This window comes from Lontra canadensis, unplaced genomic scaffold (genome assembly GCF_010015895.1).
Source record: "Lontra canadensis isolate GAN:19392208 unplaced genomic scaffold, GSC_riverotter_1.0 scaffold171, whole genome shotgun sequence".
NCBI lineage: Eukaryota > Metazoa > Chordata > Mammalia > Carnivora > Mustelidae > Lontra > Lontra canadensis.
In genome coordinates this window covers 1,510,835-1,526,647 of record NW_022631165.1, presented here as the reverse complement: position 1 = coordinate 1,526,647, position 15,813 = coordinate 1,510,835, and the positions used below count along the sequence as shown (strand labels likewise).

The 15,813-nt window shown below is 60.9% G+C and overlaps 2 protein-coding genes across 2 annotated transcripts; both read left to right on the top strand.

The window, feature by feature from the left end:
- Positions 1 to 1,989: 1,989 nt before the first annotated feature.
- On the top strand, positions 1,990 to 8,761 carry RPL3L (ribosomal protein L3 like). The gene is made up of 10 exons (XM_032846008.1): positions 1,990 to 2,139; positions 2,615 to 2,807; positions 4,373 to 4,541; positions 5,320 to 5,455; positions 6,735 to 6,921; positions 7,016 to 7,176; positions 7,382 to 7,483; positions 7,920 to 8,015; positions 8,250 to 8,369; positions 8,619 to 8,761. Exons 1-10 carry the CDS (start codon positions 1,999 to 2,001, stop codon positions 8,673 to 8,675), a joined length of 1,362 nt encoding a protein of 453 aa, XP_032701899.1. The 5' UTR covers positions 1,990 to 1,998; the 3' UTR covers positions 8,676 to 8,761.
- A 344-nt stretch (positions 8,762 to 9,105) lies between these two features.
- On the top strand, positions 9,106 to 13,488 carry MSRB1 (methionine sulfoxide reductase B1). Its single transcript, XM_032846010.1, has 4 exons — positions 9,106 to 9,228; positions 10,824 to 10,972; positions 11,308 to 11,422; positions 12,736 to 13,488. Exons 1-4 carry the CDS (start codon positions 9,174 to 9,176, stop codon positions 12,765 to 12,767), a joined length of 351 nt encoding a protein of 116 aa, XP_032701901.1. The 5' UTR covers positions 9,106 to 9,173; the 3' UTR covers positions 12,768 to 13,488.
- The last annotated feature ends 2,325 nt before the right edge of the window (positions 13,489 to 15,813 follow it).

The window sequence follows — 15,813 nt, the reverse complement described above, 5'->3', positions numbered from 1 at the left end:
CCACTGTGTCTTTCAAGGCCTCTCATGGACCGGCTAATGCAAGTGAGCTTAGGGGTCCTGTCTGGGGCAGAGCAAGAGGCAGGGCTTGCCCTGGGGCTCCTGGGAGCAGAGTGCTCTGGTCCAGCTCCTGTGGTTCTGCCCTGGCCCTGGGCACTGGTGTTCCTCCTGGTGCAGCTCCACTGACCAGGGCCCTGCTGACCGCCCTGGGTGATCTCCATACTTGGCAGGGCCCCTGACCAGTACCCGGGAGAGTGCTGGTCACTTCCTGCCTAGAAGCTGGGGCCAGGGCCACAGAGTCATCAACACTGTGGACGTACGGAATCAGTGATCGTAGAAATGTCAACTCCTGAAATCATGAACTCAGAAACACATGCTATCCAACCAAAAGAACCTTTTTCTTTTTCCTTTTTTTTTTTTTTTAATTTGACAGAGATCACAAGTAGGCAGAGAGGCAGCAGAGAGAGAGGGCGGGGGGAGGGGGAAGCAGGCTTGCCGCGGAGCAGAGAGCCTGATGCGGGGCTCTATCCCAGGACCCCTGGACCACGACCCGAGCCTAAGGCAGAGGCTTTAACCTGCCGAGCCACCCAGGCGCCCCAAAAGAAGCTTTTATAAAAGATTATTTATTGGGCGCCTGGGTGGCTCAGTGGGTTAAGCCGCTGCCTTCGGCTCAGGTCATGATCTCAGGGTCCTGGGATCGAGTCCCGTATCGGGCTCTCTGCTCAGCAGGGAGCCTGCTTCTCTCTCTCTCTGCCTGCCTCTCTGTCTACTTGTGATCTCTCTCTGTCAAATAAATAAATAAAATCTTAAAAAAAAAAAAGATTATTTATTTACTGATTTGAGAAAGTATGGGAGTGGACGGGGGTGGGAGGGGAGAGGGAGAAGCAGGCTCCCTGCTGACTGGGGATGCCAAGGTGGAGCTTGATCCCGATCCCAGGACCCCGAGGTCACGACTGGACCTGAAGGCCAATGCTCCACCGAATGAGTCACCCAGATGCCCCTGATCAAAAGAATCTTAACACTGATTGGCCTACAACATTGGACTGAACAAGGGAACCCAAAAGATCTGGGCCAGACCGGCCGCCACAGAGAACAGGGGAAAGCAGAGACCTGTGCTCAGGGAAAGCGCTGGTCTGGCAGTTTTCCCCCGTACCAGGCAGCAGAGGGACTTGGAGATCATGTAGCAGAAGCAGGACGAGGCGGCTGAGAGGGAAGAACCCAAGCAGCTTGTGGCTCTGTGTCCTGCCCTCCAGTTCTTGGCGTTTCAGCCTGGAAGCAGTCCTACTGGTGCCGCAAGTCCTGCAATGCACCCGGGGTCCCACATGTGCGGCCCTCCCTTTGCCCTGAGTCTGTGAGCAGCCCTACCGGGCTTTCTCCCCTCAGACAGCCTCTGCCCCCCTGGGCCACTCCGGAAGCAGAGGGTTGCCCCTGGCCAGGGATTTTATTCCTGTGGGGTTCGGCCCAAAGCAATAAAAGTGGCTTTGAGAGTAACAAGAGCCCTAACATTTGAGTCACATAGATCTTAGCATCAGCGCCTCACAAGCCCTCAGAGACGTTTTAGGTCTATACAACTGATTCTCCAGGTTCAGAACTTCAGAACCATATAGACTCCTTGTTCTAGGATCACAGCCGTTAGCGCCCCTGCCTGCAGCGCCCCACCCCCCACCCCAGTTTGTGCAGCCCTGGCTCACGGCCCTCAGGACAGGACAGGACAGGAGTTCCCTCCGTCTCACTGCCTGCCGACCAGGCCAGACCCTTGTTGCAGCAGCCCTGGAAGAAGGCCCCTCCCCCGCTGGGGTTCCTTGACTGCTTAACAGGCCAAGTTCCTATCCTGGGAGGGTAGCACAAGGCAGAAAACAAAGTGGGCGTGAATCAGTCCCAGGGCCCCAAGGACAAGAGTGACACGCCTGGCCCCAGGTATCCCCACCCCGGGCTGCCCATCTGATGCCCCCTTGCGCCCGGCCCCAGGCCAGGCCAGGCCTGCTCCTGGCACCGGAGCCCATGTCCGCCACGGGACATGACCAAGCTCCCCTGCCAGGGGCTAAATCTGGGAGCTGGCCTGCCACTCGTCCCTGCCACTTGGCCTCCGGCGCCTGTCAGGAGGCCCCTTCCCTTCCTGACCTACAGGGACCCACAGCCATGGTCAGTGGGCTGGGGGGCAAGAGCCGGCTTCCTGGGAGGGGCGGGTGGGCTTCTGGAGTCTCTCCCAGCAGGGATGGGCCTGGGGCCGGTGGGGTTGTAGGTGACTGAAGGGACCACAGGGGGGCCAGAGCTCAGGCTGCCAGGCCTAGAATGGGCAGGAAATGGACAGATGGCAGTGGCCCCCTGTCCCTTTAGCCCTCAGCCAGGGTGTGGGCCTGTCCTTGCTGGGCCCAGCAGGCTGAGCCCACTGAAGCAGGATGCTTGTGGGTGAGGAGAGCTTGGTCACAGCTCTGTCCCTAAGACACTGGCCCTGAGGCAGCCTTCCGTCCTTTCCTGTGGACAGAGGGAGGCACCAAAGACCACTGGGGCCCAGTCTGGGGTCCCTGACTCACTTCCCTGGGTCTGGGCTCTGGTCCCAATCAGGCCCCCCACCAGAGACACCCCAGCTCTGACCTCCCTCCCCTCCTGCCGCCAGTCCCACCGGAAGTTCTCCGCCCCTCGGCACGGACACCTGGGCTTCCTGCCCCACAAGAGGAGCCACCGGCACCGGGGCAAGGTGAAGACTTGGCCCCGGGACGACCCCAGCCGGCCGGTGCACCTCACGGCTTTCCTGGGCTACAAGGCGGGCATGACGCACACCGTCCGAGAGGTGCACAGGCCCGGGCTCAGTGAGTGGCTGCAGGGGGACCCATGGGGAGGGTGTGGGGCCTCTTGCCACGCCTGCCAGGGGATCTGGAGAGACTTCCGGAGGCTGGGGGCCGGAGCTGGGGTCCAGGAGGGGAAGCAGCCCCAGAAAGGGCAAGGTCCTGCTGAGGGAGCCGCGGTCAGGGCACTGTCACTGAGTCCTGACCACTGTCCTTGCCCCCAGTTTACAGACGAGGAGATCGAGGGGTTAGGAAACTTGCCGGTTGCCGGGTTGGTAAGGGGAGGGGCTACGATTCAAAGACAGGTGCCCCGTCTACTTTTTGTCTTCCCATCAGGGTGGGCTCACGTGTGGCTCTAAGGACGGAGACAGAGAGCTCCATGCACCTTTCGCCCGGTTTCCTGATGGAAATAGCGTAGAAAACTATGGTAATAGGGTCACAACCGGTTTCGACATGGATACGACCTGCCCATCCGGGTCAGGTTTCCCAAGCTGGGGCGGGTGGACGCACGCATGCGCAGTGCCGCGCGGTTCGGCCCCGCGTGAATGCACCACCGCGCAACATTCCATCCCACGCGGGTCCTTCCTGTCGCCTTTCTACAGCCAGCCAGCACCTCCGGCCTCTTGGCAACCGTCCTGTTCTTCACTTCCCCTCATCTGTTTTTAATTTTTATGTATTTATTTATCTTTGTTAAGATTTTATTTATTTGACAGAGATCACAAGTAGGCAGAGAGGCAGGCAGAGAGAGAGGGGCAAGCAGGCTCCCCGCGGAGCAGAGAGCCCGATGCGGGGCTCGATCCCAGGACCCTGAGATCATGACCCGAGCTGAAGGCAGAGGCTCAACCCGCTGAGCCACACAGGCGCCCCAATTTATGTATTTATTTTTGAGGATTTATTTATTTTCTTGACAGAGAGAGCCCGTGCGAGTAGTGGGGAGGGAGAAGGGGAGAGGGAGGTGGGAAGAATTGCGAGCAGAGTCCCCAGCCTCATGGGGCTTGGGATCTCACGACCCTGAGGTCATGACCTGAGCCGAGACTCAGAGTCAGATGCTCCACCGACTGAGCCACCCAGACGGTCCGTTCCTAATATATGCCGGAAACGTACACTTCTGCTTTGTATTAGTCTCAGTAATAACATCTACAAAATCATTGGTTTGGGACAAATTATATGTGTTTTTCTAGAACTATCCACATATACTCATAACTATTAAAATTAAAATTGTTTGCGTGAGCACCACTGAGGGAATCCTGGGCCCTACCCTTTGGGGGATGCTGCCCTGGCTGTGGGCTCTCCTAGCCCATTTCCAGATGATCTTGTGGGGAAACTGAGGCAAGGAGCAGGTCAGGCCTTGTCTGAGATCTCAGAGGCAGATCGTAGACCACCAGAAGGGCCCTGACCAGCACCTGCTCCATGCCCTGGGCCGGGCAGAGAGGGAAGGGCCAGGGCTGGGGAGGCTGGTGGCCGGAGGTCACTGGGGGCCCTGAGGCCGTGGTGCTCCATCTTCCCTCGGGCAGGATGGGCTATAGTTGGCTTTTTCCCATGGGCCCCGGACGCCTTCCTCCATGCTCCTGCCTCTGGGTCTCTTCTAGAAATTTCCAAGCGGGAGGAAGTGGAGGCAGTGACCATCGTGGAGACGCCGCCTCTGGTGGTGGTAGGCGTGGTCGGCTACGTAGCTACCCCTCGAGGCCTTCGGAGCTTCAAGACCATCTTTGCAGAGCACCTTAGTGACGAGTGCCGTCGCCGTTTCTACAAGGACTGGTGAGGGCCGCCCTCGGGCGGAGGCTGTGTGGTCTGGCCATCCCTCCAGCCCCAGCATGGTGCTGGAACAGTGGGTGTGGGCAGGCAGGAGCGGTGTCTGCAGGAATGCATGTTTATGGGGGATTGCCTTCGCTTCAACAAGAGACATGTGCAAGGGGACTGGAGTAGAAATTGGGATAGAGAAAGAGAGGAAGCAAGGGTTCCGATTTAGGATTACATTCAGGGACTAATTTGATGGACTGTCAGAGTTGGCTCAGAGCTTCCTAGCAGCCAGGGTGAGAAAGGGAAGGAGCCGTGGACAAGCTCTTCTCATCAGAAAGAAAGGCACTCTGGGGCCTCAGATCTTCCCTTGCACTAAGTCCTGAAAGGGAAAGCCCATCTGCCCAAGGAACCTCACAGATACCCCCGTCCTTACAGAGTTGGAGGCGCCCCTGTCCTGGCCCTCTGGGGGAGGTGACAGGTTTGGGGCCCTGAGCCAGGGCGGGCTGGATGACCACAGGCGAGGCGGCTGACCTCTTAGAGCCTCTTAGATTGTGCCCCTCCATCTCAGACACCATCAGCCCAGGATAGCATCGGGGAATAGGAGCGCTCCCCTGTCTGCAGCCCAGAGACCGCAGGAGCAGGGCCAGCAGTGGCCTCCCTGGGAAAGGAAGGAGAGAGGAGGGGGCATGCACTGTTCTAAGAGCCCCACGCGGTGGGCTGTGGGCACGTGGGGCCCAGACGGGCCTGGCGAGGTGCCCCTGGCTGGCCCCTTAAGTGTCTCCTGCTTGTGGCGCAGGCACAAGAGCAAGAAGAAAGCCTTCACCAAAGCCTGCAAGAGGTGGCGGGATGCCGATGGCAAGAAGCAGCTGCAGAAGGACTTTGCCGCCATGAAGAAGTACTGCAAGGTCATCCGTGTCATTGTCCACACTCAGGTCCGCCCGGCAGCCTTGCCATGCCCTGGACTCACCCTCCCCCCCACCTCCTCCATCCCAGCTTCCAGGAACCCTGGCAAATGTCAGCCTAAAAATACCACAAGCCTGGGGCATGGGCCCAGAGGGCTGGGTGACCGGCCGCGCTGGCTGGCCGCCGCCCCAGGGATGGCATGCTGGGGGTCAGCATGCTCTGAGGGCAGGCTCAACCAGGGCCCTCCCATGCCCTGAGAGGCCCGGATCTCCTGCCAAACATCCTGGCCCAAGGGCCAGCCACCTCAGTTTGGGTCCTGGCCCAAGTGTGTATGTGAGCCAACATTCATACATAGGGTCTGGCTTGATTTGTGCTGATGAATTACTAACACATCTGGCTTATTCTGGAACACCGCCTTGGCGTCTTGTTCTCAGGGAAGGCTAGCCTAGGCCTGGAGCAGCACCCTGCTCCCCCCTGCTGTTCCTGGTTATACAGTAACCAGGTCATGGTCATGTCCGTTTCCCTTGAGGGACTGGAGCTTCACGGGGCCAGTAACCTGGCTGCCTCATTAGGGCTGCACCTTGTATGCAGTAGGCACTCCATAAGTGCTTGCTGAGCACTAGGCCATGGCCGGTGTCCCTGCTTCCTCCCATGTGTCCCCTCAGCCGGTGCCTCACACAGCAGCAGCCAGAGATACATAAACATACCAACCACCTACCAACCACCGTGAGTCACACCCTGCAGCTAGGATGAAGCCCAAGTTTCTCCCCACAAGACCTGCACAGGCAGGCCCCTGCTCACCTCTGAGTTCATCCCACATCACGTTTCTCCTCGCTCGCCATGGTCCAGACACACTGGTCCCCTCTCCATCCCTCCAACTCCCTGCACAGGGCCTTTGCAAATGCGGTTTCCCATGCTCCCCAAAGTTTCAGATCTTCACTTAGTGGCTCCTTCTTCTTATTGGTGTCACATCAGCGGGGTCCTCTCTGACTGCCCTGTGTGTAAGGACTGTCCCCTCTGCCCCCACGGTTCCATTAGAATGCTCCGCCCTGTCCAAGAATTTACTCGATTTCTGTCTCCCAACTAAATAGTGGCTCCCTGAGGTCCAGGACCTTGCCTGCCTCATTCCGTGCTGTATACCCCAGTGCCTAGCACAGAACATAACATAGAGACAGACCCGAGCTCTGGAACATCCGTTGAAGGGATGCATGCATGAAAGCCTGATGGGAGTCACTAGCCAGTCATGCCGAGTCTGCAGATGGGGGCTCTGAGCCTCTGGGAGCCGACCGGCTGTGCCATGTCCCGCAGATGAAGCTGCTGCCTTTCCGGCAGAAGAAGGCCCACATCATGGAGATCCAGCTGAATGGCGGCACAGTGGCTGAGAAGGTGGCCTGGGCCCAGGCCCGGCTAGAGAAGCAGGTCCCTGTGCACAGTGTGTTCAGCCAGAGTGAGGTCATTGATGTCATTGCTGTCACCAAGGGCCGTGGTGTCAAAGGTGGGTCTGGGTGGGGATGGTGGCTTCGGGAAGGCCCCTGGGCTGGCCTCTCAGCCACTAGCCGCCCCCCACCTCCTTCCTGCACCTCCTGCAGGGGTCACGAGCCGTTGGCACACCAAGAAACTGCCGCGGAAGACCCACAAGGGGCTGCGCAAGGTGGCCTGCATCGGCGCCTGGCACCCTGCCCGTGTGGGCTGCTCCATCGCTCGGGCCGGGCAGAAAGGCTACCACCACCGCACAGAGCTCAACAAGAAGGTGTGTCCCCAGTCCTGGTGGTGGAGGGACACTCATGACCAGACCCCAGGGGGTGGGGTGCGTGATGCAGACACCGCCTGGCCCCCCGAAGGCTCTGAAATGCCCCTCCAGTGCCTGGGTCTAAGCACACATGCTGGTGGGGACTGACATCCCACTGGCTCCGGAGGCCCCCTGAGGCCTGCCACATGCCCTGTTCTCCTGGCAGATCTACCGTATTGGCCGGGGGCTGCACAAGGAGGATGGGAAGGTGGTCAGGAACAATGCGTCCACCAGCTACGACGTGACGGACAAGTCCATTACACCACTGGTGAGTGGGCGGGGCACGCATGCACGGGCAGGCATGTGGCATACTGGCCTGCCCCGGGAGCTTAGGGCCCAGAGAGCGGTGGCTTGGCAACGCAAGCCAGTGCTGCTCCCATATCCTCTGAGCCTCCCCTGCAGACAGCTTCCTGTCCCACTGCTGTCAGGGGGTGTGGAGGGCAGCAGCTGCAGCTGGGTTCCAGTCCCACCTGCAGTGTGGAGCACCTCCAGGGCCTAGAACAAGCGACTCCACGTCCCGGAGTCTCGGTTTCTCCCTCACTAAAATGTAGGTTGTGAACTGAGCTAAGGAGGGACTCAGAATAGGGCTCAGATGCTGCCCTGGTGAGTGACCCAGGGTGCTGCCCTGGGGCCAGGCTTGCAGCTTCCCCTAACCCGGTGGCCCCTTGTGGGGCCTGGATCCTGGCTGACTCAGCTTCCCACAGGGCGGCTTCCCGCACTACGGCGAGGTCAACAACGACTTCGTCATGCTGAAGGGTTGCATTGCTGGCACCAAGAAGCGGGTCATCACGCTGAGGAAGGTCAGCGCCTCTGTGGTGGGCTGGGGAGCAGGAGCCCCATGGGCCCTGGGAAGGTTCTGGGGGCTGGCCTCCCTGTCCTGCACCTTGCTCAGAGGAGGGTGGGGATGGGAAGAGCAAAAAGGAGGGGTTCTGGCAGGAGCTGGGTGAGTGAGTCCTTCCAGGTGTGGACTGGGGGTGGTGGGAGGCGGTGGGCGAGGACCTTACATCTGGCTCTCGTCTTCCACGGACCCCCAGTCCCTGCTGGTGCACCACAGCCGCCGAGCCCTGGAGAACATTGAACTCAAGTTCATCGACACCACCTCCAAGTTTGGCCACGGCCGCTTCCAGACCGCTCAAGAGAAGAGGGTCTTCATGGTGAGCCCGCCCACCCCTTGTCCTCCGGGGCTCAGCCCCCACAGCCCTCCTGCGCCAGAGTGGGGCAGCTGGAGCAGATGAGGGTCGGGGGCGCCCCTGCGCTCATCCCCATCTGGGCCCGCAGAAGCTCCGCCCCGCGCAGGATTCGCGCAGGCAACAAAGCCGCAGCCCCGGGATCCCGGCCGGGGCAGTGGCGCCGGCTAGACCTCGGTCGCTAGCGCCCCTCCGTCTCCCCCAACCCCCAACCAGGGTCCCCAGAAGAAGCATCTGGAGAAGGAAAAGCCGGAGACCTCGAGGGACCTGTAGGCGGCTTGCGATGGAGGGAGCCCGAAGGCAGCGCGGCGCCACCCCCGCCTGTCCCCGCTGTCTAATAAAGTGCGGAGGCGACTCTGCCCGCGTGTCTCAGAGTGGGGAGCGCGGGAAGGCGGGTGGCCCGCAGGTGGCCCAGGACCTAACCCAGGGCAGGCGTGTTGCTGCCTGGCCTCGCCCCGGCCCGGCGCAGCTCAGAGGCGCCCCCTGGCGCTCGGGCGGGGCGGCAGTGTAGGGGGCGCCGCACCCGAGCCCTTGCCGCGAGATCACGGGGGCGGGGCCTCGGGGCGGGGCCTCGGGGCGGGGCCTGCGCAGAGTCTGGGCGTCTCTGATCGTGATTGGTCCTCTGGGGGCGGGGCCTCGTGGAGCCCGGCAGGCTCCGGGCAGTGATTGGTCCTCGGCCGGAGGGGCGGGACCCGGGCGCAGGCCTGGCTATCGCGGGCCAGTGGCTTCGGGTCCGTCCGGGTGCGGTCGCTGCGCTGTCCCGCTGGCGCCATGTCGTTCTGCAGCTTCTCTGGGGGCGAGATTTTCCAGAATCACTTTGAACCGGGTATGAGTTGTGACCTCCCGGGAGGACAGCGGGCGGGAGCGCGCATAGAGCGGCGGTGGAGCCCCGGGATCCCGGAAGGGCAGAGTTCACGGGGGGGTTGCGGCGAGGGGTTGCGGGAGGACGGAGGGGCCTGGAGCCTGGAAGGTGGGGGTACCTGAGGGGAGGGGCGACCTGGGGAGCGGGGTCGCTGGCCGGGCGTCGTGCGTGAACGAGGCGGTTTCCGGGAGGAACCCGCGGGGTCAGGGTGCTCGCAAGGGGTGAGGCCGGTGGCGGGGGGGGGGGTTGGGGGATCCGGATTAGGAGCAGGACTTCAGGGGGACGCGACGGAGGCTCCTATCCTAGTGCGCCCCCTGATGATGCCGCTGCCTTGCCCCCTCCCCTGTTCCTGGGACCCCAGGTACCCCTCGGAAGCACAGAGCGTTCCCTTCGGAACGCCCACCTGGGTGCTTCCCCAGTCCTCCCAGGGCCCTGGGGCTGGGCAACCGGGACAGCCGCCAGGCCGCCAGGGCCAGTGAAGTTTAACCTGACAGCCTGAGTGGAGGTGGGGGAGTAGAGATGGGAGTGGTTTGGGGCTGGGGGGACCCTCAGCCCTGGCCCCAGGCTTTGAGAGGCCCTGGCGTGTACCCTTCTGGGCTGTGCGGCTGGTAATGGACTAATTTGGTAAAAACATGCCCACAGCCAAGACTAGGCAGTGCTCCCCCTGGGGCAGGATCTGTTGGGTGTCAGCCCTCTAGGGGGCTGGGCTGCGACACTGGGCATCTGTGGACGTCAGCTGTGACCTAGGGCTCTCTGGGCAAAGACCTCCCCTGGGGCCTTCTGGCTGTGGGACCGCAGTTGTCCTCAGGCCGCTCTGCGGAGCTGAAGCTTCCTTCCACAGCAGCTCCCCAGCCCTCCTCGCTTCCTTCTCCACTTGCTGGCAAAGGCTGAGTGGTTGACGGACTCCGGGAAGGGCTGTCCTCAGGCGGGGCTGCGGGTGCTGGGCACTCCTGTAGGGGGGCTTAGGGGGTTAGGCGTCTGCCTTCAGCTTGGGTCATGATCCCAGGGTCCTGGGATCGAGTCTTGCAGGTTTCCCACTGAGCAAAGAGCTGGTTTGCTCCGTGGGAAGCCTGCTTCTCCCTCTCCCTCTGCTTGTTGCTCTCTCTATCTGACAAATAAATAAATAAATATTTAAAAAACAAAACAAAACTGGAAAAGGGGCGCCTGGCTGGCTCTGCTGGTAGAGCGCGTGACTCTTGATCTCCGGGTCATGAGTTCAAGCCCCGCAGTGGACATGGGCTCCTGCCCACTTAAACAAAACAGCGAGACTGAAGTGGGAAGGTGTACATCACACACACACCGCTGATGAGAGCCAATGAGCTGAATGAAAAGCGGCTCTCCCGGGCTTGGCACATGCTAAGGAGCACTGGATATGAGCTCCGAGGTGTGTCTCCACAGAGCCAGGCCTGGGTGGGGGGCAGGTGGGGGCGTGGGGAGGATGTGCAGGCCACCCTGCAGATGGGCACAGTGCTCTGTTCTCCTAGGCTTGAGGATTTGGCAGCTCACCCCAAAGACACTGGAGCCAACGTGTGTGCCTTGGCCTTTCCTTCTGCCCCCAGGTGTCTATGTGTGTGCCAAGTGTGGCTACGAGCTCTTCTCCAGCTGCTCGAAGTACGCACACTCATCCCCATGGCCCGCCTTCACGGAGACCATTCACGCCGATAGCGTGGCCAAGCGTCCAGAGCGCAACTCTCCTAACGCCCTAAAGGTGAGGGCAGCCGCGGGGCGGTGGTGGGGGTCCGAGCCAGGGAGAGCCTGAGGGCTGGTCATTCCTTCCTTCTTCGTGCTCCCCCCACAGCTCTAGGGGCTCAGAGTCTGTCTACTCCCGGCTTCCGGCTTTAGCCAGGCGAGCTGCACCCCCAGACTTCTGGGAGAGCCTGGGGTCCCGGTGGAAACAGGGAGTCAGGACAGCTTTCCTGCATAGGCTCCAGGATGGAGGCTGACCACTCCCGCCTGCAGTTACTTTGGGACATGGGTGTGGGGAGGACGCCGTCTGTGGGTGGCAGGAGGGGCCGTTACGTGGCTGTTTTGCGGTCTTTCCAGGTGTGCTGTGGCAGGTGTGGGAACGGGCTAGGCCATGAGTTCCTGAATGATGGCCCCAAGCCGGGGCAGTCCCGCTTCTGAATATTTAGCAGCTCGCTGAAGTTCATCCCGAAAGGTGAGCTCACCTTCTGGCCGCTGGACACAGGCCTGTTGACATTTGGAAGCCCAGGGGCGGGGGGCACACTCTTCTCACCCACTGACAGTGACAGCTCATGGGGGCCCCAAAGCATACAGCCCAGGAGCTGCCCATGGCCACCCCAGAGGGTGGCTGCAGGGCAAGGACAAGGGGGCAGGTGTCCTGGTGGATCACATGTGCCCCAAAAAGGGGCATCTGACAGTGGATGTGGTGGAGGGTTTTCTGAGGGGGCAGGCAGGGCTGGGCGGAGGTTGAGGGTTAGGGCTGTGTGGCCACAATCTTGCTGCTCAGCCTCTCTGAGCGGTCCCCCTCCTCTGCACAGTGGCTAGGCTCACAGAGCCCCCTTCACAGGCCGATGTGAAGGCACCCACGTTGACGTGGTGCCCAGGGGCCTGGCAAGCAGTGAGCACTCGGCTGTGTGCCCCTGTGGGCAGTGCGCTCACTCACTACGGGTTTCTCCCAGTCTCTGCAAAAGAGCAGTCCGGCGAAACTTTTCGCAGAATGGTGTCAAGTGAAGGGCGTCTCCCGCACAAGGTCCCCGTGTGCCACTCCACTTTTGTACAAGACCTTATACGTTAGCACCCGTTTTCATGAACTGAAAGAAATCCAAAGAGGTTTTTCACTCAGGAGGAAAGTGTTGCCTTACTAATGTAGGGAATGTGCGTGTAGCGGGAATGAAACGTAAAAGCAAAGTGGCCTAACGCCACCTTTGGGAAATTAGGGCTCCGTGTGCTAGCAGTTTTTTGGGGCAGCTGTTTCCCGTGTGCGTCTGATCCGAGCACAGCACCCCTCTGGCCGTTTGGCCTCCTGCTGGCACAGGTGCTATGCTCACAAGCCGGCCCTCTTCTGTCTGCCCCGCCAGCCCCTCTGGGCTCCTCCCCACACTTTGGAGCTCACATCCCAGCTCCCCACGTGCCCCCAGTGGGACCGTGGCCAGTCCCTAACCTCAGTCTGGTCATCTGTAAAATGGGGTTGCTGACAGCACGTGCTCGCTGACATCTCTGGGGAGGTGGGGGGAAGTGAGGGCATCTGTAGGGCCAGCGATGACAGGGTGAGATGTGATTTGGTCCTGTAGTGGTTAGTGTTCTTTGTCTTGTGGAGGAAGGAGAGACTGGGCTCTCCTGGAGATTTGGGGAACAAAGCAGGGCACACAGCCTCCCCCAAGCTGGGTGCCTGGGTCCTCGCAGCTGCCCCGTCCTGCTGGCTGGAGTGGGCTGGCCAGCTCGTGGGATGGCGTCTGAAGCATGATGTAGCAATGGCTTGTGTTTCTCTGTCTCCCTCCTTTTTTTTAGGCAAAGGAACTTCTGGCCCTCAGGAACCGTAGGCACACAGCACATACCCATTCCGGCTGGACACTGCCCTGTGGTCACGCTCCGGCCATCCCACCTTGGGATTGGAACCCCAGACGTTCAGACAGGGGAGGGGGCTGGCTGAAGCCTCAGTAGGTCTTGGCCCTGTGCAGGTTGTCTTTGGGAAGAGCACTGGGCTGCCACGGTGGCCATAGCCTGCTGCTGGGCTGGGCTGGAGGACCCCGCTGTGGGCTCGCCTTAGCCTCCTACTCATACGGGAGTCTCAGAGAGGTGGGCTCTAAGCCTAGCTTGCCCTTGAATGACGGCACACCCCACCTTCTCTTCTCCGCAGCCCATTGCCCTCTCCCTGCCTGTCTGGACTCACCTCTGTGGGACCCAATTCTGAGATGGGCTCTGGCTCTCGCCAAAGCTCGCGTCCCTCTCCCCCAGGCCATGCGGGGAGATGGAATGCAGAGGGAGGCGGCCCTTGCCAGCTGCCCCAGCTCCGGTCACTACATGATTCACTCTGGTTAAACCCGTCCAGGCAGCCAGAGTGGTGATGACCCGTGACCTGCTGGGGAGTGGGCCCAGGGGACGGGCCTCTGGCCTCTCAGTTTTAAGAGGAGAAGTCCCCCACCCCGTTCTGCATCCGGGTGGGTGCCCCTTGCCTCACTCCGCCTTAGGAAAGTGGCTGTTGCCCCATTACCTTGATTGTGCAAGGCTAGGGCTGGGAGCTCGGAGGCTGGGGCTCACGCCTCCCCATGAAGCCTTGGCTTCTTGCACACGTCCAGAGGGTCCGTGATGCCAAAGGCTGTCCCGTCTGAGCTCCCCCTGGAGCCGTCCAGGATCAATAAACAAATGGACCTGGGCCTGTGTCTTCATTCCCACCAGGCGTGCTAGGACACCTTGTTTCACGTGTTCCACAGATATTTACTGAGCAGGGGCAGCCTGCTGCTGGGGATGGAGCCGTGGGACACACGGGCCTCCCCACCCAGCACGGCCTTGCGGTGTGTTCGAGGAGACCGCAAGTTCCCGTCCCGTGATGGTCCAGGGCCTGAACAGCCACACCAGAACAATGATGCGGGACTTCGTGGGGGGCGATGAGGGGGCTAGTGCTTTGGCCCCCTGGCTGGGGAGGAGGACGCTGAGAGGCAGATCATCTCAGCTCAGCAGTGACAGGTGAGAGAAGCCAGAAGGGAGACGCCCTGAGAGGGTGACAGATGCGTGCCCCTGCAGGGGGGAGGTCAGAATTCCGTGGACAAATCCCCGAAAGTGTAAGAATGGGTATTAAGGGGTGGGATGATGGTGAAAGGAAGATAAAGTTGGATCAGGCTGAATTTATTGGTAGAGGCTCACCAAGCAGAGGTGGGAGGTTTAATGGTGCTGCTCAGGGGACGAGAGGGGGCTTGAGCCTTCGGTCGCTCGGTTGGCTGAGACATGACCCGGAAAGCAGCCTGCGCTAAAGGGGAGGGGACGTGCCAGCACTGCCTTGCTTGGATGGAGGGAGGGTCCAAAGGCTTAGGGAGATGGGAGCATCAGAGCAGATCTTTCCGTGAAAACCCGCTCCCTGACCTCCAGGTCCAGAGTACACACCTTTCACCATGATTGTGAAGAAGCCCCAGCATCTTCTCGAGGCCAGAAATTACGTACAGGACTGCCAGCGAGCTGGGAAAACAAAGTGCGACGGGGGTCACTGGGTCCCCAGGGGTCAGGGGTCACGGACCCAAGGCAAGGGTGGGGTACAGTGACTGAGACAGACTGAGACAGACTCGCGCCAGTCAGGTCGGTGTGACGCACACAGAGCGAGGCCGTTGGCGAGCAGGTCACAGTGTTCCTGGACGTGAGACAGATGGGAAGCCTCTGGATTCTTCCTGGTAGGAACGAGCAGCCATTCCAGGTCAGGGGAACAGAAGTCCGGCTGGAATCGTAAGAACAAGGTCATGACCCTTCCGTCAGCTCCTGGAGCTCCCAGACCTGAGCCAGTTTACAGACCCAGGGAGGCCCGTCCCCTCGAGGAAGGATCTTGGTACATTGCCCCAAATTGGATAACGTTAATCTTTCTCCCAGCCTTCCCCAAAAGGACCTATACTGGGGTGGCTGTGCACTGGGGAAAAGGAAATAATCAGACATTCCAGGGACTACCAGACACGGGGTCCGGACTGACTCCTGTTCCAGGGGACACACACGCTCGGCTTCCGAGGAGGGCTGACGGAGGCGGGCGGCAGCAGACGGTCGGCTCAGGCCTTCTCCCAGTGGGCCCATCGAATGGTCGGTCCCCAGTTCTGAATGCATCGTGGGAGTGGACATACTCAGCAGCCTGGAGCACCCCATGTCGTGAGGACCAGGGCCTGGCTGCCGGTGTGAGAACGGGGGTGTTGGAGGAGGGATGAGGTTGGAATGGCCCGGGAGGGAGGGGCAGGGGGGCTGGCCGCACTGTTGGTCTGTTCGTCCTACTCACAACTTGGTGACAGGACTCTGTCCTTTCCCCATCCCCAGCCGCAGACCGGGGGTCCCTGCTGTGGCGGCAGGGAGGGGAGAAGGTCGCTAACCTGTGCAGGGGCCTTTGGCTCCCTGTGTGACCTTGGGTGGAGCACTTCCCCTTCCTCTGTGGAACCCAGCCTGTCCCCTGGGTGGGGGTGGTGGGTGGGGCGGGGGGGGGGGCGGTGGTGATGGCAGATTCCCAGTCGCTCTGCCGGTCTCCGGTCTCCGGGTGGCTCAGTGGCCCGCGCAGCAGAGGAAGTTGTGCAACAGCTGGGAGGGGTCAGCACTGACTGAAAGCACCAAGGAGGACCACGCAAAAGAACACCCTGCGGGAGGGGCTTTTTGCTGTTTGCCCTTCCCCCCAGCGTGGCAGCCTCCTGCCCTACAAAACACCTCTCTCGCTGCCCAGCTGGGGGCCAGTCCTGATGGCAACTGTGAGAAATACCCCCCACCCCTGCCTGGGACAGCAGGGGATGTGCCCTCTGCCCCATGATTCCAGCTCCTACCTCTGCCTGACTTCCTCCTGCACTCCTCCTGTGTCCCAAGTTGGGGCTGCCCTAGTCACCCGGGATCACCATCAGCTCTGGGGCCTTGTCCAGC